The following is a 27,842-nucleotide window of genomic DNA, read 5'->3' as shown; positions in this document are numbered from 1 at the left end:
CTCATCTCCAAAGGTATGAGAGATGAATAAGTCAGATGCCCATAAGATGCTTATTTACGTAAGTTATAGGAAGCTCTGTATTGTGTTAGCTTCAGTGGGGGAAGTGATTCGTGAGCAGAATGTTATGCTCCAGGAAAACAGTGCAGATTAGGTTGCTAAATCTTCTGGCATTAGTTTCAGGGCACATTCTTCTGCTGTGGATGCATTGCTTACAGAGGAAGAAGCTGGTGATGCAGGAAGCACTGTGGTGGGAAGGGATGATCTTCAGGTGGTATCTGAATATATGGGAGACATGAATGGGTAAAGGAAAGGGAGTTCATGGGTTAAGCACTGATAAGGAGAAGGTGCATGTTGCCAGTGGTGAAGAGCAAGGGTTTTGGAATCCAGTAAAATTTAAATTAATTATTTTTAACATTAGATATTAATACCACCTTCTTCATGAGGTTGCATTAAAGATTAAATGAGATAACAGGAGCTACTCTACATGAGCTCATCTGATCCATGAAGTTGGTGGAAATTGCTTTTCCTGTTTTACAGCCTAGGAAATGGAGACTTAAGGAGGTTGAGCCAGTTTCTCAAGGCCACAGAGGTAGTGTGTGTAAGAACTGAGATTTGGACCTAGATGTGTCTTATTCCAGAATCCCTGTGCCTTCCACTGCACTAAGCTACCTCCCAAGATTTGGCTGGGACTCTGCTCCTACAAAGAAATTATACCTGTCCTGTTTTCTACCTGCTTAGTAGCCTCATTAGAGAAGAAGGTCATTATAACCTATTCAAGTTGTAGGGTTCTGCAAAGTCAGAGGGGTGTAAATGATGTTTGGAAAGCTTCCCGGGAGCTTTGGATACCTTCGAGAAGCAGTAAGATATGGGTTTCCACATCTTGTGGTGCAGTTGATGGGTGGTGACCTCCTCCTTCCCAGACCCTTAGTAGTAGTTTCTTTTTTCTATCTTGGCCAGGGCCTCAAGTAACCATGAGGTCCAAGGGCTCCCTAGGGACCCCCTCACACCACTTGCAAGACTGAAGTTATCGAAGAAAAGTTTTTGCTGAGGATATGTAGCTGGGAGAGAAGAATAAATAAAGAGGCTTGGTAGTTGGCTAGAGATTAGGGGAGGGAAACAGTCTATCCCTGTGCTAACAAAAGCCCTGAGTCTGCTCTGACAGTAGCAAGGACATGGGCTCTTGTTGGAATCGATTCCTTTCCTGGGTTTGGATAGAGAGGGAGTCCACTTTGCTTGAACCTGTTTGGTTCATGAGTCCTGGAGAGCAAGCAGCAAGGCTTCAGATAGTGAAAAATACCAGCCTAACCCCCCTCAGAATTGTGTATTAGTTTCCGCCTTCAGATCGTCAGAGTTTGGGTGGCAATGGATTCTCACATTTCAAACACTCAGTCCTACCTCTGAGTCCCCTCATCTCACACTCCCCATTTATTCAGCTCTCACTTATATACCTTGCCCTCTCTAACCCATTACTGTGCTACTAACTCAGCCACTCACTTTTTCACTGGATGTTCATTTATTTCTTCACTCTCTTATACCCACAACTCATGTCACATCCATCCATCCATCCATCCATCCATCCATCCATCCATCCATTCATTTGTCCATCCATCCATCCATCCACCTGCCCACCCATTCATTTATCTGCCCATCCATCTATTTGTTTATGCATCTGTCTATCTGCTTATCCCACCTATCTATCCATTCATCCATCCATCCCTCTATCCATTCACCCATCCATCCATCTGTCCATCCATTCATTCATTCAACCACCGATTCACCCATCTGTTCCTTTTTCTTTTCCATCATCCATCCATCTACCCCATCCATCTATCTACTCATCTGTCCATCCACAGATCCATCCATTCATCCACCTGCCCATCCATCCACCTGTTCATCCATTTGTCCATCAATCCATCTATTCATTTGTCTGTTCCATCCAACTATCCATCCCATCCATCTCATCCATCCATCCATCCATCTGTCCATCTGTCCGTCCATGTGTTTTTCTGCCCCATCTATTCATCTATCCATTTGGCTATTCATCCATCCATCCATCTGTCTGTCCATCCATTCACCTGCTTACTTATACCTTTACTAAATGTGTTTTGAGCTCCCCATATACGGGAGCTGGACTGGATGCTATTACTGTACAGATGAATTAACATTAATCTGGTTGCATGGAGACAGATATTTAAATAGACATCTAAAATACCTGGTGACAGTTGACAATAGAGACCTGGACAGTGTGTTCTGGGAGCACCATGGGGGTGGAGGGGAGAGAGGAGGTGGCAGCTGTTTCCTCTTTCCCCAGTAAGCTCCCACATTGGTCCCCTACCTTTCAGTTCATGGAGCTCTTACTCATCACCCTGTTACAGATCCCCCAGCTCCCCTCCAGGTAATTAGAGAACTGCCAAGTCCATTTTATAGATTAAAAAAATGAAAGCTCAGGGAGACTCAGCCACTTGTGTACATTTTTGAGCTGCAGTGCCAACCTGCAGGGGAAAGGTGGCTATGCATGCCACGGGGTCATTTTCTGCTTGGCAGATGGCCATGGGTACCATACGACTGGTGCTTTCCTCTCTCTGTGTGCTGTCCTCATTCCTTGGTGGCTTCGGTTCTCTCCCAGGAGTGAGGCAGTTCACCCCAGGGCGGCCCCTCTTCTTTCACTCCCCCACAGTACGTTCTGACTCAAAGCTGAAAGTGCTTTGCTGGATAAGATGATGGGGACTGACGGGCGTGACATACCTGTGACTTGCCTGAAGGAAACACTCGGTGGTGAGAATGTCAGACATCAGACACTGTCTTACGTCATTGTCCAGTCCTCCCTGAGACAGACAGACAGGTCACCTGGCACCAAGACCCCTGGGTCAGAACCATCATTCTGAGAGATGCTCACTGTGTGATATTGGATGTGACATGTGACTTGACCTCTACAACTTTGCTACTGAAAGCTTGGTCCATGGACTAGCAGCAACTGATGCCACTTGGGAGCTTCCTAACAATGCCCTAGCCCCCACCTGCTGTGTTTAACAAGATCCAAAGTGATTCTTATGCTCATTAGAGTTTGAGAAGTGCCTCTCTTCAAGCCTCAACTTCCTTAACTGTAGAATGGAAATAGAAATACCTTCCCTGAAACATGAGCGTGAGGATCAAATAAATGCATTTGAAGATCTCTGTGTGATCAGCTGATTGTCCTGATTTGCCCAGGACTGAAAGAGTTCCTGCAAAGGTTTAACATCAGGATGGGTTGTCAACCTGCTTTCACCTCAGTGCTTGGCACGCAATAAGAGCTCCTTTGCCATGGTGCTGCAAAGGTGTGGGATTTAGGAGACGTGGAAAAAAGCCACAGGGGATCTGTTTGTATTTGCATTAGTGCTGTGCTGGTGGGTTGTAGTGTTTTGAGTTTTGTTGCCGTCATTGTGGTTGATTCTTTCTTGATTATAACAACCACGATAATCACAACTCTCATTAATGGAGCTCTCGGTATGTGCTCAGAGTAATACATGCATTATCCCAATCACAACAACCTCTTTAAAGTAGGGAATACAATTCCCTCCATTAAAAAAAAAATAAGAAAATGGAGCCTCAGAGCTAGTAAGGATTTTGCCCAAGGCCCGGACACCAGTAAGAGAAAGAGCTGAGACTTGAACTCTCTATTTGGCACCAGTGTCTATGCCTTTAATAACAGGAATGTACAGACTCCCAAAGGGAGAAGAAGCAATTTCTTCTGGAAGCTGAGCATTCAGAGCTGCTTGTAGACATTTCTTCGAGAACAGTGGGATATTTTTGAAAAGGACATTTAGACTATAATGTTTACCATCAGCGTCTGCCCCTAGCAAGTATTACGGGAAAGCCTGAGACACTTTTTTTTAATTCCAGAAATAAAGCTGCTTCCTTCAGTTCAGCAGCAGCCCCTCTATGTATGACAGCTGGAGATGAAAACTTAATGAACGGGACTGGTTTGCTTTTTCTCTTTGCTGGAACAGCTTAATGACAAGCGATTATTATTGGTGGCAACTTGTCATGTCTTAGGTCTGGGTCTTGGCAGTTGTGGCTGTCAGAGTCTTTGAGAAGAAACCAATCTCAGCACAAATTACAGAAAAACAAAAAACAATGAGGAAAGATGAAGAGCTCATGCAGAGAAAAGTGAGATTTGTGAAGAGAGGTGAGTATCCCAGGAAAAGGGAAGAATGATGATGAAAAAGGGAAGGATGGTAAGAAAAGGGAGTGATGATGAAGACGGATGCACTACTCTGTAGTTTGCATTATTCTTATCCAACTTCGGGAAGATGAGTTAAACATATTACAGTATTATTTTTTCCCTAGCCAAAGTGGCATCAGGAATCCTTGGTTGCAAGTAACAGAAAACCTAATCAAATTGGCTTAAGTAAAATGAGGTAATTAATTGAAACATGCAATTTTGACAATAAGAGAATTTGTCATCAGGTGTGGCTTGAACAAGGTGTTAAACACGGACATCAGAACTCGGTAACTCTCCATCTTCCAGCTTTAACTTTGGGTCTGATAGCTTTCTTCTTAGGTTAGTGTATGGTGGTTGGGTGGCTGTCAGAAATTCTGTCTGAACATCCTTCCAGGTTCAGGTCTAACAGTAAAAGAAGCTGTGTTTTCCTAGTCTCTTTCTTTGTAAATCCAGGAAGCCACTCTGATTAGGTCAGGTTAGGACATGTTCCTACCCCCATATTAATTACTGGCACTATGGGCTAATTGACTTGACTGAGAGAGAGAAGAAAATGATGTCTCTCAGGTAAATTCACTATTGCCAGTAAAGGAAGAACAGATACTCAGTGGTTCAAATAAAAAATATCCACCACGTGGTTCAGGGAGGCCCATACTTCATGAAAAATGGGATCTGAAAAAAATAGCTTCAGGGACACAGAGAAGGCCAGTGGTCCAGTCAAAGCTGGGACTTTCAAAATAAAGATGTTTCCTTGTACTTAAATTTATCAGCTCCTCAGAGATCTGACCCCATGGCCTTTGGTCCAGTAGGATTTCCCACTGGCTTTGGTGGGAACCATGCTTGCTTTCTGTGTGAGACTATCTGGGCCTAGCCGCAGACAATCCATAATTGCTAATGACCCTGTTTGGAAGCCTGGAGTCAGATGCTCACCTGCAGGTTGACAGAGCACCAGGTGAAGCCAGCTTGGGCCTTTGCTGTGCCCTTGCATAACAATAAGGGTCTGAAATCTCAGCAGGGCCTCTTTTTGGCCATCTCTGCTAGTAATTTAGAAAGCAAGACTGAGTCCAAGAGCAATAATCATTGTGTGGTCCTAATTAACGTACAGTATGTTGGGCCATCCTAAATTAGTTACAATGACTATCAAGAAATACATCTCTCCATGCATGTATGTGTTCTTTCCTCCGGCCTTGCAGATTTGAGAGTGGGAAACTTGGCTCTGGGTGGTAAACTGGGACAAGGTCTGAAATTCACAGAAAAACATGGGAATTCTGGCCACACTATTCAAAGTTAGGGTACCAGTTGAGTAAATGATACAGCAAATGAATAACCTAGCAAGTGTTATGGGAAAGCTTGAAACACTCCTTTTTATTCCAGAAATAAAGCTACTTCCTTCAGTTCAGCAGCAGCCCCTCTATGTATGGCAGCCCCTCTATGTAAGTCAATGTAGACTTACCTATTGACACAGGTCAGAATTCCAGAGGGAAGAATAGGATTATCTTATACAAAGTCCCCCAAATTCCAGGTTTCTGCCAGCTTCCCTGTTGGGAGACACTAGTGGCATTTTTTTTTAAAGGAGTTTCACTCTTGTTGCCCAGGTTGGAGTGCAGTGGTGCTATCTTGGCTCACTGAAACCTCCGCCTCCTGGGTTCAAGCAATTCTCCTGCCTCAGCCTCCTGAGTAGCTGGGATTATAGGCGCATGCCATCTGCCCAATGATTTTTTTTATTTTTAGTAAAGACAGGGTTTTACCATGTTAGCCAGGCTGGTCTCAAACTCCTGACATCAGGTGATCCACCCTCCTTGTCCTCCCAATGTACAGGGATTACAGGCGTGAGCCACTGAGCCTAGCCACTGGTGGCACATTTAGCAGAGGAGTTGTTTAGAATACAATTGACCTAGAAATTAGATACAGACACCTTATCCTGAGCCACAGGGCATTCATTCTGTGATGTAGCCTCTGCTTCCTGTCCTAACTCATTTCTCACCACTCTCCCTTGCTCCTTAAACTTCAGCTGTTCTGACTTTCCTTCTGTTCCCTGAACTTGACTAGCCCATTCCTAACTTTGCTATGTGGCTTCTTCTGTTGGAATGGCCCTCCCTATCCCATCTCACCCCTAATCTTTGCCTAGAGGACTCTTCCTTCATATTTTTTTGATCAGCTCCAATGTAGCAGATCAGATGACCTAGAGTGGGGCTCCTATCTCCATCCCACTCTTGAATAAACTAGGACATCATCTGACTTCCTTGAATTTATTCTATTTATTCTTTTATTCAAATTTTTTAAAACTTGAGACAGATTTTACTCTGGGGTTGGTCAAGGTGGTCTTGAACTCCTGACCTCAAGCAATCCTTCTTCCTTGGCCTCCCAAAGTACTGAGATTATAGACATGAGCCACTATACCTGGCCAATTATTCTATTATTGATGTCCTTCTTTGTTTGTCTTTTCCCCCAAACATGTAAAATTCATGGAATCAGGAGCTTTCACTTTAGTATCCTCTTTCCCTAGATTTACTTTCCTGGAACAATGCCTGGCACACAGCCAGAGTTTATTAAATTTTTTGAATGAATGAAAGACAATCCAGCTGGGCTCAGTGGCTGACGCCTCTAATCCTAGCACTTTGGGAGGCCAAGGTGGGTGGATCACCTGAGATCAGGAGTTCAAGACCAGGCTGGCCATTAAGGTGAAACCCCATCTTAAAAAGAAAAAAAAAGACAATCCATGGATGAATGTCTCTTTCTAGAGTGGTAGATCTGGCAGGTCTGCTTAAGTACATAGAGGATGGGATCCTTTCCTGCCCAGTGGAAGTCTTGCACTCTAGGGGGATGATTGTACCAGTTTCCCTCCCAAAAAAGTGTCCCAGTGGTCTGCAAGGTGCTCAGCAGGACTCATAAGGGCACGGTACTCTGCCCTCAGGAATTCTCAGTCTGAAAGACAGGCAAGATTCACACCTCTCCTCAACTAGGCAACCACATACAATCCAGATTAAAATCTTTAATAATAAGGCATCCCATTGTATGCTATATAGAGCTACATATTGGATATGCCCAAGACAGATATTGACTATGATGATTGCCATGATGATGATGGTGAGAAGAAAGAGGATGGATGTGATGATGATGGAGGATGATGGATGATGACAAAGGAAAGGGGAGGGAGGTGGATGGTCATGGAGTAGTTATCCTCCAATGGGACCGATTCAGCTTATGTGCATGTGAGAATGCTATCCATTTGAATCATGAGGCTTACAGGCTTATTTGATGCTTTTACTTTTCCTCTTACCCTTGGAAATTGAAATAAAATATGTTGAAATGCTCAGCTGACACATTATGAGAGTAACAGAAAGCACATCAGTGCTTGCCAGGGATCACCAGGGCAATCCTCAACAGGAAAATGCAAATTCCCAAGGAGTCTCTCTGGGTTGTTACTGGGTTACCTGCATTATTTCCTTTTCTTGTCAGACAGCAGGAAAATAAGCTGTGAAAATGGGTGCAGGGTTGACAATAGTGACCAATTCTCTCATGCTTCCTGGGATAAGCCTCCTGCTCCTCTCTTTTTTCCCCAAGTATTTATCAGGCCCCTGCTGTGTGTCAGACACTTTAGTAGGCTTTCAAGATACTAACTTGAATACCTACTTTTCAACCATACTACTGTTGAGAAGAAACAGAGGAAAAACCAATAAATCAGCTTTAAAGTTCAGATACTCAGGTCACAGAGACTCCATTTCAATCATAATGGCATGGGGCACAATGCATAGGTTATTCTTTGGTAACTCTCTAAGGGATTCAGATGTGCAGCCAGGAATGAGAGCCACTAATGTGAGCAAGAGAACACTGGTTGCATCTCACGGTGATTGAGCTGTCATCACCATGGGGCCATGTGGATCTCAGGGAAATCACTTAACCTCTCATCCTGTGTCTTTAGGAGAAGCACCATTCATGAGGGTTATGCCACTTGCGTTATCTCTTGTGTAGTTAGGATCAAAGAGATAATGGGTGTGGGTGTGCTTTGTAACCTTTACTAATGGCTAAATGAAATGCATGTTGGTATTAGACTCTAGGAAACACCAGGCCTTGGTACCCATGGAGTCAGGTGTTACCCTGAGGATCCAGCAAGCTCTGGAACATTCTAGAACAGGATCTAATGCTCTAGTCCTGATTGAATGAGACCTCTGTTATGATGAGATTGAAACACAGAGTCTAGAGCAGACACCCAGAATCCTACACCCTCTTGCCTCCCTCGCTCTGTGTTTAAAACAGTTTGTTCTGTCTTCTGCAGAGCAGTGAGCATGGGAAGAGAAGTGCTTTTGCTTCAGAACCAAAGTGGGTGTATGAAATCTGTTCCTCTCCCCCGGCTGCACATTCTAAGGAAGCCAAGTGCCAGAGGTGGTCAGAGGCTGGTATGTAGAATCCAAAAAGTACAGGCTAAGCCATGGCAGGCAGAGGTAAGTGCAGGAGAGGTAGCCGCTACCATCAAGGGAGGGAGTGGAAAGGACATTCAGGGCTTCGGACCATTTGGCATATTGGCTGCCAGGCCTTGGGAGTGTGGCCAGATTGCCCATCATGTCCTGCCAGTCCATAAAATCACCCTAGAAAATCCCAACGCTAAATGTGATCCTCTTCATTGCTTTGTTATGCAATTATTTTGTGCAAATAGGTCCTCGTTTCTGTCCCTTCAAGGGGTGGATGATGCTTTTGGTTCACGGTGGTTTTGAAGTTGAAGTTTCAGGTGTCAGTAGGAATGAGAGTGGTACAGGGTAACTGCATGATGCCCAGAAAGGACATTAGGGATGGCTTCTCTCCAAAGCATGGATTCATTGCTGTACAGAAAGGGAGTTTCTTTGCATTATGTAGGCTTCTTGGGGTCAGAATGAATGAGCTGTTTTGCAGGGGGAGGTAAGGATTTGAAACTAGCACGTCAGTGGACCTGGAGAGGCCAGTCCCTAAATAGGATGAGGACCCTCTTAGGTTTCTAACGATGTCTGTGTGGTCTGTAGGACCAAGGATGTGTAGGCAAGCACCCAAACTATCAAAGACAGGTGTGGACAGATGAGTCTCTACTTCTACCATTTTATCCCATTCTCACAGCAGCCCCATGGGATGGAAGGGTCATTATTCCTATCTTAAAGGTAAAGAAACTCAGGCCCAGAAAGATTAAGCACTTTCCCAAAGCCACACAGCTAAGTTAGCCACAGTCCTGCTGAGGCAGGACTCGAACTCAGGTTCAATAGACCCTAGAGCCCATGATATATCAACTATAAAGCTGGTGCACATAAAGGAGTAGGCTAGGGAGTCTGAACTTAACATGGTAGGCTGAGGGGAGCTACTGATGACTATAGAGCAGGGCAGTGGCATGGTAAAGTGATGCTTTAAGAGTTTCAATGGGGGCCGGGCGCGGTGGCTCACGCCTGTAATACCAGCACTTTGGGAGGCCGAGGTGGGTGGATCACGAGGTCAAGAGATCAAGACCATCCTGGTCAACAAGGTGAAACCCCGTCTCTACTAAAAATACAAAAATTAGCTGGGCATAGTGGCACGCGCCTGTAGTCCCAGCTACTCGGGAGGCTGAGGTAGGAGAATTGCCTGAACCCAGGAGGGGGAGGTTGCGGTGAGCCAAGATGGTGCCATTGCACTCCAGCCTGGGTAACAAGAGCGAAACTCCGTCTCAAAAAAAAAAAAAAAAAAAAAGAGTTTCAACTGGGCAGCTCTGAACAGGGTGAGTGGTTGAGATGCTCTGAGTCCAGAGTGTGGATTACCTCTTTGAAAAAATAGCATAATCTCCTGATGTGAAATATTTGCTTAGTACTTGATATCAGATGGGCACTGCGCTGGACGCTTTGATACAGGGAGATCATTTAATGTCTACAACTCAATGAGGAAGCGCCATTATTGGCAACAACAGAGTGCAGAGGTAAAAAGCTCTAGACTCTGAGTGCAGGCAAACCCGATTTTCTACCTGTATGAACCTGGGAAAGTCACTGTGCTTCTGGGTCTTTTTTCATTTGTAAAATGGGCATACTACTAGTGCCAACTTAGTAAGGTGGCTGGGGGTGGCATTAAATGAGATATTACCTAGAAAATAAGGAGCAACCTGACTCTCATAGAGTAAGTATTTCTAGCATGTTAACTGTGATCATTATTACCATAGCTGCACCCATTTTATAGATGAGAAAACTGAGACTTAGAAAGATTGAGTCATTTTTTTCCCCCAACCCAAGGCCACGTAATGAGGATTGGAACTGGATAGTCCAACCCCAGAGGTTCTAGTATTCTCCATTCTGGGGAGAGACTGTGAATGGGGATCAGCATAAAGGGTAATAGGAGAGATTCATCTTGGGCTGAAGTTTGGCAGGACAGAGACAGCACAAAGCAAGGGTTTTTGCACAAGATCTTTCACAGATGGGCTGTGCCGAGCTGGCTCTGGGCTGATTAACTGCTGTCCCTGTAATTATCTTTCTCCTGAGGAAGTTCACAGTGCAGCCATGCCCTCCTCTACATGTGGAGAACCAGATAAGATGCGTGTGCTTATAGCTCTGCTCTGTGCACAAACCTTTTCATGGGTACAGTGGTCATGTCTGGCTCAGAGTACATGGAGCAAGGGTGTTGGAGGATCCCACATTCCATTACCATCTGGCATGTCTGACCTCCACCTCTCCACCAATACCGGTGTTCCCAAGGAAGTGTTTCATAGACCCTTTTTATCGGGATCCAGTGGTGCCTTTAGGGTGAGTCCTGTTGAGAGCTTTCTGTATTCCTTGTGTACTCAGTGCAAGTTGCTGATCCACCACCTTTTGCAGTTACAAGGTAGCTCTGGTGACCGGCTTTCTTCAAGGCATCATTTCTCCGTGGGAGTTATTACATTTCTTTTGTAATTAAATTTAGAGCATTTTCATCCCATCCCAAGAGGCATCTCACAGTGTGTGAGGGTGGTGAATATAATTGTTTTTAGACTCTACTTCTATTGGTGGTTTCTTTATGTTTTGCCTTTTTTTTTTTTTTTTTTTTTTTTTGCCATTTAATGAGGTTCTTTGAACAACTACTCAGGTTTACAGGTTTTCTATATTCTCCTCTTTATCAATAAAGGACACATTGAGATATAGGTTGGGTATTGAATGGTTGGGTAGTTCTTCAGGGTAGGTAGGTGTAGGTGATGATGTTGAAAGTTTTGTTTTGTTTTGGACATGATATTCAGAATCTACACAAAATACAGTCTCAGATACTGAATTCTCCTTCTTTTCCTTTCTGGTCTAAACCAAGAACATTCCTCTTAGGCTTCATTCACATATTCATTCCTTTGTGATCCATTTATGGGTGTACCAAGACTTCTGCCAGGTTCTGGGGACATAAAGATGAGGATAACAAAAATCTCTGCCCTTGAGGAGCTCACAGTCTTGTGATTTAAAATGGTTAATCAATTCAAGAATATTGGATTTCTGCAAAAGCTACTGTAGGGAAAAAATAATTATCCAAAGTCTTTAAATCTGTTATCCACTTTAATTGATTTAATTAGGTAAAATTCATAGAACTTTAATGTTGGAAGGGGCCCAGAAGACATTTATTCTTGTTTCTTCTCCCTGCCTTCAGGCCACGCTTCACTCAGATTATCCCCCAAACCCATGCATTTCAGAAAAGAGCAGTTTTTCGAAGAACTATAACTTTTGGCCCATTCTGATAAAACTTTTAGTGAGCACCCACAGGGAAAGCGATGTAAGCTTGTTGAAATAATTGGCATGCAGAGCTACAAAGTATTATTCTGAAAAACCTGAATGGAACATCCACTTTTTACACACACGCACACACACACACGTGTGCACGCATGTACACACACACACACACACACACGCAATGGAATCCCCACAAGTTATCCTGTTGAGGTTGTGTTCAATACACATGGTAAATACAAAATACAAAATAAAAACGAGTATAATATGATGAAGACCCTTTGAGAATTCTTTCAGTTCCCTGACAAAAAAATTTTTCAGCACTTGTCAAATCCTGTTTTGCTGTAACACAGAGGCATACCTTCTTTTTCTTCAGCATTTTTACACCATAGCCACCAGTCAACAATGTGGTTTAAGCATCTGTTCCATGCAGATCTTTAGTGATCCCAGGAAGGCTGTGGTTGAGTGTCAGAAAGGGGGCTAGGACGCAGAGTCACGGCACCGAGGTTCAGATGCCTACTTGCTGTGTGACCATTTTGAGCCTCATTTTCCCTGCCAACAATACCAACTTTGTAGGATCACTGCAGGGATTTGATGAGTTAGGGGGTGTGAAGACAGTTTGTATACTGTACCACTGTATGCATCACCTGCCTTTTCTAAATGGAAATTTGTTCTCATGATCCTAGATTGGTGGAGATGTTAGGGCTAATAGAGGACCTTTAACCCAACATAAGTTATCATGCCACTTTCTAGGGTGAGAGCATTCAGTGACTCTCCCTTATCCTCTAGATAGAGTCTAACCCTTTGGACCTAGTCCTCAGACCCTATGTGCTGGGGGTTCTGCCAAGCTCTTCAATATCATGTTGTATCCCCTGCTTTGGACACCATGATGCATTCATCTACAGCTTCTGAAATAGTTGCAGTGCATCCTCAGGACCCCTCTAACACCCACTCACTTCCCCTCTTCCTCACCTGGATGCTCCTTCAATATGTCATATGCCTCTTTAGCCCTCAGTTCATGGAAATTGCTTTTCCTCAAGTTCTCATCAGATCTATGAAGGGAGAGACTGTGTCTGTGTCTGTGTCCTACCTCATTACTTCCCTAACGTCTAGAATGGTGTTGGCGCTTAATAAGTGTTTGACAAATATTTGTTGATTGAAAAGGTACATGTCAACATGGTATTTATGACACTCTGTATTACATGGGAGTCTTACATTCAAGTGACAGAAACCCTACTCAAATTGCTTATGTGAGCATAGAAACTTACTGGCTCCTATAACTGAGAAGTCCAGAAGAAATGGCTTCAGACTTGACAGACCCCAGGGGCTCCAAATATATCATTAGAAAACTGTCTTTGCTGATGCTGTTTTGTTTCCTTGGCTTGATTTTCCCATCATGAGCTGGGGTGGGAACAGATAGTTTGTTCTGTTGGAACCATACGGTCTCAAAGGAGCAAGGGGCAGAATGAACTAGAGGAAAATGAGAAGAATAGATGATAAGCAAGCAATAATAACAGATATCCTTCCAGGACCTGGCTATGAACTCCTGAATACCAGGGCTTCTCTCCTCTCTGTAGTTGCAGGATCTGTGCTGGAGGAGTCTGGCATACAGTAGGTGCTCAGGAATGTCTGCAAATGGTTGATGTGTGATTTACTTTCCTTACTTCTAGGATGCAGCTGTGCTTCTATATAAACCACCTCCTGCCTCATCCTCTGTTTTGCTCTCTTTCTTCTGGCAGGATCCGACGTCTACCTTCTTCCAATTTGGAGCATCCATCCAGCAACAAGCCACAGTCATGCTGAAGATCATGCAGGATTATGACTGGCATGTCTTCTCTTTGGTGACCACCATCTTCCCTGGCTACAGGGACTTCATCAGCTTCGTCAAGACCACAGTGGACAATAGCTTTGTGGGCTGGGACATGCAGAATGTGATCACCCTGGACACTTCCTTTGAGGATGCCAAGACGCAAGTCCAGTTGAAAAAGATCCACTCTTCTGTCATCTTGCTCTACTGTTCCAAAGACGAGGCTGTCCTCATTCTGAGTGAGGCCCGCTCCCTCGGCCTTACCGGGTATGATTTCTTCTGGATTGTCCCCAGCTTGGTCTCTGGGAACACGGAGCTCATCCCCAAAGAGTTTCCATCAGGACTCATTTCCGTCTCCTACGATGACTGGGACTACAGCCTGGAGGCGAGAGTGAGGGACGGCATCGGCATCCTCACCACCGCTGCATCATCTATGCTGGAGAAGTTCTCCTACATTCCTGAGGCCAAGGCCAGCTGCTACGGGCAGATGGAGAGGCCAGAGGTCCCGATGCACACCTTGCACCCGTAAGAAAGGGCTTGTTGTCTCCCAAAGTGGGATCAGAGTTTGTTGTTGTCATTGTTTGCTTGCTTACATACTCATTGACGGAAATACTCACTGAAAATGCAGAAAGTTGTATGTTTACTTATGGGATTTTTATTTTGTTCTCCCTCCCTCTTTCTCTCATCTCCTTTGTAAGATAAGTCACATCAAACTTTGTTTCCTGCAACTTACCTTTTTTTAGTACTCAACAATATATCTTGGAAACCTACACCTGGGATTATTCTTTCTTCCTATCTATCTATCTATCTATCTATAACTATATCTCATGTGTATCTATATTTTCTGTAACTCATAAAGATTTGGACCCAGACAAGTCTAACTCCAACACCCACATCACATTCTTCAATATAGTATCATGGTATCATGATTTAGCTATCCAATCTACATAATGACAGAAATTTAGGAGTTAATTTTCTTTTATTTTTAAAAAATTATGGGTACATAGTAGGTATATATGTTTATGGGGTAGATGAGATATTTTGACACAGGCATGTAATCTGAAATAAGCACATCATGGAGAATGGGGTATCCATCCCCTCAAGCATTTGTCCTTTGAGTTACAAACAATTTGATTATGTTCTTTAAGTTATTTTAAAATATACAAGTCATTTGTCATTGACTATAGTGACCCTATTGTGCTATCATATAGTAGGTCCATTTCATTCTTTCTATTTTTTTAAATCTATTAATCGTCTCCACCTCCTGCCCCAAACCCCAATACAAAAATGTGTCTATTTATAGAATAAGTGAAGTATTTTGGTACAGGCATACAGTGTGTGATAATCACATCAGGGTAAATGGGGTTTTCATCACCTCAAGAATTCATCATTTCTTTGTGATATAAACATTTAATTTAGGGTTTTGGTCAGGTTATTTTCCTATTAGAAGCTAAACTGCAATGATAATCTTTATACATGTCTTTGTTTTTTTCTAGGGGTGATTCTAAGATACAGGATTTTTGGGTCCTAATTCATGTGCATTTTAAATTGAAGCATCTATTGCCAAATTGTCCTGCAAAGTAACTACATCAATTTATATTCACACCAACAGTTTGTGAAACTACTCAATTTCCCACATCCTCACCAGCATGTTACGCTTTGGGGAAACTTCCCACACTAGTATTCCTGGTTTCTGTTTGATTTTGCATCTGAATTTTTTCCCTTCTTATATTCTAAGTATTTTTGTAGGTCACTGGAAATCTTGGCAAACATTACTCGTAAAACAGCATTATATTCCATTATATGAATGTATCATAATTTATTTAACTACTCCCATCTTGGTGAACATTTAAGTTAAATTTTATATTTCTGAGAAGTGTCATTGTTCCTTGTGGCCTGTCATTATGCTCAGCTGTTGAGATTTAGAATGATCACTTCTATACCCATTTTGCATGGCTTTGCCTGATGTTCACTGATTTAATCCATGCTTCATTCTTCAGATAATGGGCAGTGTAGAACTGTGATAGAGGGCCTCAGCTCTGGAATTAGACTTGTCTGCATTCAAAGCTTGTTTCATCCACTTTCTACATGACTTGCACAATCATTCAACTTTTCTGGGCCTCAGGTGTTTATTGCAAAGTGATGATAATACCACCTAAATTTTAGGCAACATTTCTCAAGCCTCAGCAGGCATCAGAATATCTGGAGGACTTGTTAAGACACGAGTTACTAGGCCCCAATCTCAGAGTTTCTAATGTAATAGAAAATATGGCATGGACCCCATGAATTTGCTATTTCTTTCAAGTTTTGGGGTAATGCTGATTTTCTTGGTCTAGGGGCTGTGCTTTGAGAACCAACATTCTAGAGATTGTCATATTCATTGAGGTGCTGCGTGAAAAGTACTGTTTAGCACAGTATTTACCACCTAGTAATATTAAATAACTTCCAGAGTGATCAGTAAAGGTTTTGATCATCAGAAATTACAGTCATCAGGCTAGGGGTGGTGGCTCATGCCTGTAATCCTAGCACTTTGGGAGGCTGAGGCGGGTGGATCACTGGAGGCCAGGAGTTTAAGACCAGCCTGGCCAACATGGTGAAACCCTGTCTCTACTAAAAATACTCAAGTTACCTAGGTGTGGTAGAGCATGCCTGTGATCCCAGCTACTCAGGAGGCTGAGGCAGGAGAATCATTTGAACCTGAGAGGGAGAGGCATAGGTTACAGTGAGCTGAGATCACACTACTGCACTTCAGCCTGGGTGACAGAGATTCCATCTCAAAAAAAAAAAAATTAAAAAAAAGGAATTACAGTCAGCAAACCATGTTGGTTTATTGCCAGCAGGGTACTATGTCACTCTGAAATATTTCTGCAAAGTTTTAGGACTTTAAATCTGCTACATTTCAGAGGGTATCTCTGAACTGGGGCTGGAGGGATTTGTCTATCTGTGTGCGTGTGTGTGTGTGTGTGTGTGTGTGTGTGTGTGATGAAGTAGACAGAATATACCTCTTTACAATTAACATAAATCTGAAAAATGAACTCTTGAATTAAGAAATCATGCTCCTTTGACATTTCTCTGTCCTCTGTCCTTTTACCCTCTTTAGTAATCCTGTTTCTACATTGCCACTTTCAGCATTTTAAATAATTGTCCTGATATCAGGAAGGAACTCAGATAAATCAACATGGGACATGGGAGTTTCTTACGGAGGCAGGATTGCTGCCAGCCCAAAGACACAAGTGAGGCTAATGAATTCTCGTTCCCCATAATAAGATGTGCCCTGCAGCTGGAATATTCAGAAATGTGTAATTTTGATAGAAACATAACTCAATTTTAGGGCAATTGAAATATAATATATACAGGAAAAGGAATTCTAGACGGATAATTGGCAAGACATTTAGATCTCTTTCCAGTGACCACTGGGATTCTATTCTTTTTAAAAAAAATTTTTTTTTGCTGCTGTGAAATGCTTTTGTGCTATTTCCCAAAGTTATACCTTTAAACACAGCAATTTTGTAAATGATATTTCAGCCCCAGAGAAGCAATTAATCAAGTGTGTTAAGTTGCCATCCACTGCTTGTGTTTAATGAAACATCTCTCCATCCATACAGGGCTGGTGGTGTCCACCCAGTGTATAAGCTTGGATGATGCATGAGCAGTCGCTCCATGCCATGCTCTCCCACGGTCCCTGACGCCCACCCTAGGGAACAGTGGAACCCTGCCAGGCTGCCCTTGACAGGGAGTTAGAGAAAGCCCAAAAAGGCAGGTTGGTTTTTTTGTTTTTTTTGTTTTTGAGATGGACTCTCACTGGGTTGCCCAGACTGGAGTGCAATGGCGTGATCTCAGCCCACCGCAGCCTCCACCTCCTGGATTCAAGAGATTCTCCCGCCCCAGCCTCCAAAGTAGCTGGGACTACAGGTGTGCACCACCACATCTGGCTAATTTTTTTATTTTTTAGTAGAGACAGGGATTCACCCTGTTAGCCAGGCAGTCTCGAACTCATGACCTCAGGTGATCCACCTGCCTCAGCCTCCCAAATTGCTGGGATTACAGGCGTGAGCCACCACACCCAGCCAAGGCACTATATTCTTCTATCCTTCGTCTATCATTCTTTCCAAGCAACAGACACTGTGCTAGCCCCTGGGATACATAGATGAATTAAGATATAACTTCTTTCCTTAAACATTGTATAGTCTGTTCAAGATGGGGGAAATTTGTCTAAAGACAAAGTTAGGTAATAAGAATTCTTTTTTTAATATTGAAAAGAAAGAATAGTACAGAAAACTACAGAATCTGGGAAAATACTCAACCCAGTATTCATCATAGAGAACAAAGCTAAACATGCCAAAACTTAATGTGTGTTTCAGCATTTTAAAAGAAATAAAATATTAATGATAATGTAGAAGTTCTGATTATATTTGTTTCCCTGTCCCACTTTTCTTCTCTTCTCTCCATAGAAGGGGAAAACATGATGATTAATTTGGTATACATCCAAATCCATGTACATGTTTTTGTATTTTCAATACACATACATGTGCAATAATATTCCCAATACATAGTTCTTTCTAATGTACACAAATGGTGTCTAATGTATTCCAATTTCCTTTACCTCAATCTTATATTTTCAAAATCCCTCTATGAAGATGATTCACTTGCATTCATTTTATTGATGATATTCTATTATATAAGTGTTCCATCTTTTATTTAATTATTCCTTTTTGATGGACACTTAGATTTTTATAGTAAAGGATTTTTCAGTCTAGATTGCTGAAAGCAGAGAACAAATCTATCTGTAGCCTGAGTTAGATCTATCTGCTTGTTCAATAGATACCTAGGACTCTCAAGTTAGGAGTTCCTCACTTCAAGCTTAAAAATTACATTTTCAGCTGGATGAAGTTCTTTCTTTGCAAAGCATCTAGTAAACAAATAGCTTTCACTATTCCTCCTATATAGTAGGGAGGTTGCAAATAGCTTCAGAAGAAGTTCAGATGAGGTCATACCTGATGTTTTCATGATGAGTTACTGAGGGGATCTGAGATCCAGCTTTGACTGGTTGAGAACAAAGTCGTGGGGCCAGCTAGACGTGCCACTTGGTGGTCCTCATGGACTTTATTTATAATCTCATGCAAAGAGCTGGTGCAGTTAGGATATTGTAACAATGATTTATTGCTCATGGGCTGGGCATGGTACAAGGCGCTGCTTGCAAGGGATGGTATGTTGATGACCTTACCATCGACCTGTTTCTGTACATAGGGTTTCAGGGGAAAAAATAGTACAGGAAAGGGGGATATTTTCTTCACGTTTAATATTCCTGATTTTACAGAAGACACTTTGAAAAGAGCAGTCAGCATTTTCCAAAGTTCAAAAATAGCTCAGCCATGTTATATAACCTCCTCCTTGCTACTGCACAGTTATTAAACATCTGTTCCTTCACCAAGCACAGAGCATGTCACTGGTAACTCCCAGAATTGTGAAGGTAAACCATTACTTGTTTAGCCAGTGGAATCCAGGCTGTTATTTCCAGTGCTGTCACAAGAACCTGTCCAGTTTATGAGTGGCCAGGGCTCCCTGGGAGGCAGTGTGGCATCACAGTTAAGAGCATGGACAGTGGGGTCAGGCTGCGTGGGTTTGAACCTGATCTGTTTTTTAGACCTAGGAATTTAGGTGAGTCACTGAACTCCTCCAAGTCTGCTCCCTTAGGTGTAATACAGGGATAAGAAAAGCTTTGCCTCTTAGGCCAGTGTGTGGCACATGAAAAAGCAGACTGTAAATGGTTACTACTATGGATGAAACTTGTAGATCTAAAGTTATTAGGCTGGGCGTGGTGGCTCCCACCTATAAGCCATCCAGGTTTGGGAGGCTGAGGCTGTTGGATCACCTGAGGTCAGGAGTTCGAGACTAGCCTGACCAACACATAGTGAAACCCCTTCTCTACTAAAAAAGTACAAACATTAGCTGGGCATGGTACTGCATGCTGGTAATCCCAGTTACTTGGAAAGCCGAGGCAGGAGAATCTCTTGAACCCAACAGGCGAAGGTTGCAGTGAGCCAAAATCACATCACTGCATTCTACCCTGGGTGACAGAGCAAGACTCAGTGCCTCAAAAAAAAAAAAAAAAAAAAAGTTATGCATGAAGCAAGTGTTTCTCCATGCCATAGCCCATGATATTACCATTCATTCGTTCAAAAACTGTATTTGGTGTCTTATAGACACTAAGCACCCATTATTCATAGTTGGAGAGACACAAAAAAACTGCCATGTGATTATTGAGCAGGGCAGGGCTGTCATTCATCTACTGTTTGCTCTGAGGTTTGGGGGCCAGTGGAATATTCCATAGTAGAGGCCCAGCCTCCCAAATTGGAGGTATAGGAGAAAGAAAAATGTCCTTATGCTAAAACACAGCACCTAACAAGGGGAATAGGATGTGGGTGACTCAGTGCTCTGTGATTATTTTCCAAGCGTCTTTAGCTTTTATTTATTTCCTCTGATGCTTAAAGCTCTACCCATTAATGCCTATTTGGCACTTGGTTCAAGCATGTAGACCCAGGTGAAATTCCTATCACATTTTAACCTGTGGTTTTATGAAATGCAAAGCATGAAGTTTGTGCTGTGAGTGCTGTGTGTTTGTGTATATCTACAAACGTGTTTTTGCACACATATATATGCATGTGTATGTAAATACACACATGTTCACACATGTTTATGTGCTTTTTTGTGTGTGTCTTTCTATCTGCATGTGTATATATGTTTCTTCTTCCACAGTGGAGGGGACACATTTTATACTTATTAAAGAGGAGGTCATAGAAGGGAGAGGGTGGATGTTTTCAGACCAAAACCCTCTTACTAAAGGATTACCTTGGGAGAAATATGGCCATTGGAAAGTGGGCAGTGTGACATCAAGAAAAGTTCATGGGCTGAGTAGTATGACAGACTCGACTATGAATTTACCACATATTTACCAAGTATAAGTTACTAACAACTCTGAACCCAGGAGTTTTTCTAAAGAGTGTATGTGTGTAAGATAGATGTCTCTTCTTATTATAGCAGAATTAAATAAAAGTATATACATTTAGGCCAGGTGCAGTGGCTCACGCCTGTAATCCCAGTGCTTTGGGAGGCCGAGGCAGGTGGATCACCTGAGGTCAGGAGTTCGAGACCAGTCTGGTCAACATGGCGAAACCCTGTCTCTACTTAAAAAATACAAAAATTAGCCGGGCATGGTGGTGGGCACCTGTAATCCCAGCTACTAAGGAGGCTGAGGCAGGGAGAATTGCTTAAATCCAGAGGTGGAGGTTGCAGTGAGCTGGGTGACAGAGCCAGACTCTGTCTCAAAAAAAAAATGTATATACATTTAGCACAGTGCCAAGCATGGAGTAGGCATTTTACAAATAACTATCGGGTCATGGTTATAATTATCTTTTACTTATTATTGTGGTCATCATCATCATCATCATTATAACTTTATACTAGTTACGCTGCAAGCTAGGCATAAGCTAGGGAAGTAAATGATGAAACTGAATTTCAATTCTATTCTTTAATTACCAAATTATAACTGTATGTTCTGTGGCTCCCATTTTAGATAGGAAAGTGGGACATGGAGAAGTTACTGCATTGGAAATCAAGTAGAAGAGCTCAAGTAGATCTGTAGCACAAATGAGAGGGCAAAAAAATCTTATCTCAGGAGAGTTATGAATTAGTATTGAAAGGAAGTTATTTGGCCTTCATTCATGACATCTGGCTTAGCCATTTATGTTTTTGAATTGACTTCTTGATTTATGAAGTCAGGCTTCTGCTTTAAAAACCAACAACATTGTAAATTATTACCCCTGCAGAAAGGGAAAGAGAAGGAAGATATATATGAGAGAAAGAGTTTTATTCATGTCTAAGTTACAGTGATACTACTTTAAATCTTCATTTCTAAAATAACCATAGGAAAAATTCTTGGTTTAATGACCCATTAAGAGACTGTGCTAAACCTGGTTGGCATATTTTTGTTTAATAATCAGAATCATCACTGTTGGTTTTCTATAATGCCAATAAAAGTGCCTGCTCAGTTAATTCTCCGAGCTTGACCACAGTTAAAACTTCCCTAGGTGAATGTGATAACTCTTGGCAAATATTTATCTGTGGGATCACCATATGCTCAACAAACACTTCTTGCAGTGACAGCAGGCACCTCGGAAGTCAAGCTATCCCGTGGGCCTGTGCTGTACATCTGACAGGGACTCTGAACTCAGAAGTGGGAAAAACATCTGAGTCTCAAAGTAAATCAGCAAGAGATATGAGGTGAGAGAATCCAGAGGAACACAAAGCACATTCCCCAAGGCTATGTGACTTTGTGGAATGTGGATTTAGACAGTGCTGTGTTCAAACCCTCTTATTTGGGTTATTTTGCGAAAGTCGCTTAACTTCTTTGAGCTTCCATTTCCTCGATTGTAAACAAAGAAAATTCGAAGAATAGGGAGGATGATGACACTTAAATGCGTATATTATACTTAGCCAAGCATCTAGGATGTAGTTGGCACTCTACAGGTGTTAATTCTCCTCCTTCCCTGGACCAGAGGCACAGCTTGATCTAGTCTTGATGGCCCCATGAGAGTGGGCTGAGCTTCCTGGGTATTCATCCTGAGCACTAAGTCAACAGCCTCTCTTCAGCATCATCTCTGTTTGTGGCATCTCTCCTGGAACACAGCCCTCCCTTTTATGGCTAGAACTCAAAAGAACCGTATGCCAGCCCTGCAATGCAAGTCAATCATTTCCAATTGGCACCCAATGAATAGCTCGACAAATGGTGGAAACCTGATGCTGGCAGCTTGGGAGGACCAGAAGTTGGCTGTGCCTTTACCTTGAGAGAAAGGTGGTTTGGGTTGTTTTGGGGTCACACATAAAGCACAAATATTGTTCAAATTTGCCTTAGGCCAGATGTAAGTCTTGGGATTTTGGAACCAGCATGCATAACAAAAAGGCACATTGATCTATTTCCCCCAGGGTTGAATACTAGAGAAGTTTTCATTTTGAAATTTGGTAATTTGGTGACATATGCTAATTATTTGCTGCAACTCTCTTTTGTGAAAAGACAAAGCAAATTAGAGCCCCATCTCTATTACTCTGGTGCCTGCTGACAGAGTGTATATTGAGGTTGGGAGTTTTTAATGTGTAGAAACATAGGCTGGTTGGGAGACCCTGGCATAAGTCTAGGAAAGTGGAAATGGTGACTTGGATTAGAGTAATGGCTGTGGATTCAGAGAAAAATGGGCAGGCTTAATGCGTATTTGGTGTATAAAACTGATAAGACTTAATAGTTGAATATGAGGTGTTAAAAGAGCTATAATAATAATTTTTCTCTTGTATAGCCTAGTAGATGATGGTGTCATTTACAAAACAGAAGAAACAAGGAAAGAAATATTGCGGAGGCCAGGCGTGGTGGCTCACGCCTGCAATCCCAGCACTTTGGGAGACGGAGGCAGGTGGATCGTTAGATCAGGAGTTCAAGACCAGCCTGGCCAACATGGTGAAACCCTGACTCTACAAAAAATACAAAAATTATCTGAGTGTGGTGGCGGGCGCCTGTAATCCCAGCTACTCAGGAGTCTGAGGCAGGAGAATAGCTTGAACCCGGGAGGCAGAGGTTGCAGTGAGCCAAGACTACACCATTCCACTCCAGCCTGGGTGACAGAGAGAAACTCTGTCTCAAAATAAAAATGTTGGGGGACAGAGAGTCAGTGCCTTCAAATTTTAGACATGTTAAATTAGACATACTTTTGAGGTATCCAAGTGAAAATCTCAAGTGGGCAATCAGAGAGAAGAGTCTGAGTACAGACTGAAAATGGAATACACAGGATTTGAGCTCATTGAAGGCAGTCGAAGCCCTGTGATTGGGCAAGGTCATGCAGGGGAGAACGATGACTCAGGAGGGCCTGGGTTCAAACCATGAGGAACGTTAACAGTAATTGGTAAATAATCCTCCAAGGGGAGAGAGAATGTTGGAAAGAAAGAGCTAGGCTGTAAATACCAGGTGCTCTTGCCACATGGAGACTTTATTCCCAACGTAGATTTTTTTTGTGATGCCTGGTGGGCATCTGTACAGAGTTTGCTCCATGAGCAGCATTGTAATAGGTCCTGTAAGCCTTCCACAAATGTATAATCTATGGCTGTTGCTAATATGTCTAGGTTTGGTGCATCCTTACAGAGTTAAGCAGTTCTCCTTAAACAGTAATTTTTTTTTTTTTTTTTTTTTTTTTTTTTTTTTTTTTTTGAGATAGAGTCTCCCTCTGTCACCCAGGCTGGAGTGCAGTGGCACAGTCTTGGCTCACTGCAACATCCACCTCCTGGGTTCAAGCAATTCTCCCATCTCAGCCTCCCAAATAGATGGAACTACAGGCACCTACCACCACACCCAGCTAATTTTTGCATTTTTGTAGAGATGGGGTTTCACTATGTTGGCCAGGCTGGTCTTGATCTCCTGACCTCAGGTGATCCACCCACCTCGGCCTCCCAAAGTGCTGGGATTACAGGAGTAAACCATTGCACCTAGACAAAAGTAAAATTGATTACACAATGAATTGCCTGGTAAATCATTTGAGCAGTGAACCCTTTGAGTTGCAACAAACAAATATCATACTGGACTTGAGACATGACTCAGATGGCAAGCCAAGTTTTGGCTCTGGATAGATAAAGAGGTGTTGAAGCTTTGGATCTGGACAGATGAGAAAGTGATGGGTGATGGAGCATTGGATCTGGAGAGATAAGAAAGTAATGGAACTTTAGGTCTGGACAGATGATAAGGTGATGGAGCTTTGAGACTGGAGAGATGAGGAGGTGATAGAGCTTTGGATTCGACGGATGAGTAAATGACGAGTGATGGAACTTTGGATTTGGAGAGATGAGGAGGGCATGGGGCTTTTTGAGTCTGGAGAGATGAGGAAGGGGTAAACCTCTGTCTTTGTTTCATTCTGGACATGATTTGTGCAACATCTGATAGTGTACAAAAAGACAAAGTTAAAAATCCTTTCTACCCAAAGGGAGAAGCATGTGGCAAAATATAAAGGGATAGGTGCTCATGGGCAATTCATTTATGAGCTGTCCTTGGTTTGCTTTCCTGAAAGAGTATCTGTCTATGCACCTCTCTATATATAGGCCAAAAGCTCTCTTTCTCATCCCTTCCAGGTGGGAGCGAGAGAGCCAGAACTGGCCTTTCCACCTGTTCTCTGCCTTTGTCTCCTTGCTTCTTTGCTTCCCTCACCTCTTGCTTCCATGTGGATGCTGCCTGCCTGCAGGTGTGACTGAGCCCCCGTCCAGGTTCCTGGTGCCTCAAATCCTGGCATGAATCTCAGGGATAGAGGAGTCATGGTCCAGCGTGATGGGGCTAGCTGTGTTCTGCGTGGGCATGGGAGGCCAGCCACATTTCTACACAGGCCTCAAAGTTGGGTGAATGAACTGGCAGATCTGCTGGTGTCTGGTGTACCGTTGTCCAAATCCCCACAGCTAGCTTCCTGAGGATCTGCTTCATTTGGTTACATCTTGGCCAAACACGAAGAATAAATCCACCCTGCCTAGTTTTCCACATGATAGAAAATAGCTCTCCTGAGAAATGTGCTTATTTCTTTTTCATTTCCATCACTATTAATAAGAGGAAGTTTAAAAAATTAATGCATCATTATGTATGTGGAGATGAGCAGGCAAACTTCACGTTTCATAGGTTACATGATCTAAGGATATATATTTTTAAATGTGAAGTACTGGAAATGTGAAAGTACTCTAAGGATAAGACCTACCATGTATTGACTGCCTCCTACATGTCAATCAGTTTAAATACATTATCTTTCATCCTTAGATGGGAGTTAGGATGTTTTTACTGCAGATAGCAATCAAGTTAACTCAAAGCTATGTGATTGAATTATTTCCCATAACAAAAATTACAGAAGTAGTTTGGATTTCAGGTGCAGCATGATAAAGCTTCTAGTTCTTTCCTCTATGATCTCTTGACTCTGCTCTTTGGGCAGTGTGATTTTTTTTTTTTTCTCTTTAACTGGCTTCCTTATTACCTCAAGTTTGCTGTTAGCAACACCTGGGAAGACTTTTTTGTTTGTGGCCAAATTAGGTCATGTACCCATCTTTGGGCCAATAATGGTGATTTTGAAAATGCCAGGTACTGACTGGCTTAACTCCAAACTCCTGACCCAGTCACAGAGAAGGCAAATATGATAAGGTTAAATCAAACCAGACCTACTCCTGGAGCTGGGAATGGGGTAAATATCCCTTAAGTTCCATAGATTCTTATAGGAGGCATGAAGTCTCAATAAAATTTGAGTTTCGTTAAGCATGAGAAAGAGATAAATGAATGCTAGATAGAGTACCAGCAGGTCAATTATAAATCATAATTCATATTACAGATAAGTAAAAAGGACTAGAGAAGTTACATAACTTGAAAAGAGCCACACAGCTAATGTGAAATGGAGCTAGAAGTTAAATCCAGTTTCCTTTGGTTCTAAGCCCCACCTTACTACTTTCAGAGGCTGCAAATTGACCTGCATTGTGTGTATATGTTTTTTAAAACTTGGAGTGTGGCCAGGCATGGTCACGGGCACCTGTAATCCCAGCACTTTGGGAATCTGAAGTGGGCCGATCACTTGAGGTCAGGATTTTGAGACCAGCCTGGCCAACATGGTGAAACCCCGTCTGTACTAAAAAAATACAAAAATTAGCTAGGCATGATGTCAGGTGCTTGCAATCCCAGTTACTTGGGTGGCTGAGGCAAGAGAATTGCTTGAACCTGGGAGGCAGAGGTTGCAGTGAGCCGAGATCACACCACTGCACTCCAGCCTGGGTGACAGAGTGAGACTGTCTGTTTCCAAAAGTCAAGCAAGTCCCAATGTTTAAACATTATTAGATTTCACAAAAATTATATTTTTTATTTACCATGAAAAAGAAGGAGTTTGTGATAATAATCCCATATCCTGACCTGCTAATGATCAACTGAAAGTTGGAAGTGACTTGCATCTCTAGATTGGCAAGGGCCTGCGCAGTGCACCTTAGTCCCCGCCTGGGTTGCTTCATTACCTCCAGGGCTTCTTTAAGTATTTTATCCCAGGTTGTCTTGTATTTATTTTTATTACTTTTATCATAATCATCATTATGTATATTTATTTCCAAAACAAGAACTTGATGATTATTAAGACTGGCAGATATTAGAATGAGCAATAACAGGAAGTTTTGATAGCTTACCTCCAGGGATCTTCATACCTGAGTTAATACAACTAGAACTGTATAAAACATAGGTCGCTTTTATCCTATATGCTTACAGCATTACTGGTCAAACATTTTTACTTAAAGCTGCAGGTGAAATCTTATAAAGCACTGATGGTATATGATTTTCTATGACTAGAGGCTTCCCAATATTGGAGAGGTACCCTTAATCATTTGCCTGCATTTTCTCAAAACAAAATAAAATAAACTTGGCTTTCAGAATTATAGCTGGGCATGTCTGGGACATAGTCATCTGTCACTAAGTGATCATTTCACGTAGCTGTAGATCATAAAACTCCTTCAATCAACTTACAGGTGAGAATTTGAGTTGTTTGCGCCTAGAGTGCCTTACCCAAAGGCAAAAACCTACTGACTTACAGAGTTCTCCCTTGTGTAAATATTATCTTAAGGCTGGAAGAAAATATTTGCTCTGGTGGGGTGTGCAGTGGGATTATGACATTTGTCAAGTGAATGGCAAATGATTGAGCCTGATGGAACCCATATTACTTCTTTAAGAAATAGTGCTGAAAATTTCAAGTTTGTCATTTAACCTAGTAAAGTATTTGGTTCCAATCTGCTTTCTTTTTCTTAGTCATACTGGGGGTTTCAATATTTGCTTCAAAAATAACTTTTGAGTTTATAAATTATAACTGCTAGGGATATGTTTAACAGATTTAATGGTCATACTTACCTTCGTTAAATTCCATTCTATTGACTTCTACTTCAGACCAAGACAGACCGTAATATATCCTACACACCGAAACAACCAAAATGGGCAAAAACTATGAAGTGATTATTTTTAAGACCCTAACTATTGGGCAAAAGAAGATAGAAAATAAAATAAATGAGTTTATTTATGGCTCCACTCACCTCCTTGAGAGAATTTCCAGGCAGCAGCTTAAGGATAGGGGACTCATGTCTGGCAGACTCCCTGAATGAA

At 42.3% G+C, this 27,842-nt stretch overlaps 1 protein-coding gene across 4 annotated transcripts in view; it reads left to right on the top strand.

The window, feature by feature from the left end:
• GRIN2A (glutamate ionotropic receptor NMDA type subunit 2A) overlaps positions 1-27,842 on the top strand; it is a 441,648-nt gene that overhangs the window by 238,350 nt on the left and 175,456 nt on the right. For all 4 annotated transcript variants that reach the window (XM_012448290.3, XM_012448292.3, XM_021673516.2 and 1 more), the window contains one exon: positions 13,596-14,188. In XM_012448290.3, coding sequence (XP_012303713.1) covers positions 13,596-14,188 — 593 coding nt within the window. The remainder of the gene's footprint in view (positions 1-13,595; positions 14,189-27,842) is intronic.

The sequence above is a fragment of the Aotus nancymaae genome, unplaced genomic scaffold (genome assembly GCF_030222135.1).
Source record: "Aotus nancymaae isolate 86718 unplaced genomic scaffold, 86718_ANA_hifiasm-v0.15.2.pri h1tg000049l, whole genome shotgun sequence".
Taxonomy (NCBI): domain Eukaryota; kingdom Metazoa; phylum Chordata; class Mammalia; order Primates; family Aotidae; genus Aotus; species Aotus nancymaae.
The sequence above is the reverse complement of the archived record's forward strand: the minus strand, read 5'-3'. Positions and strand labels throughout refer to the sequence as shown.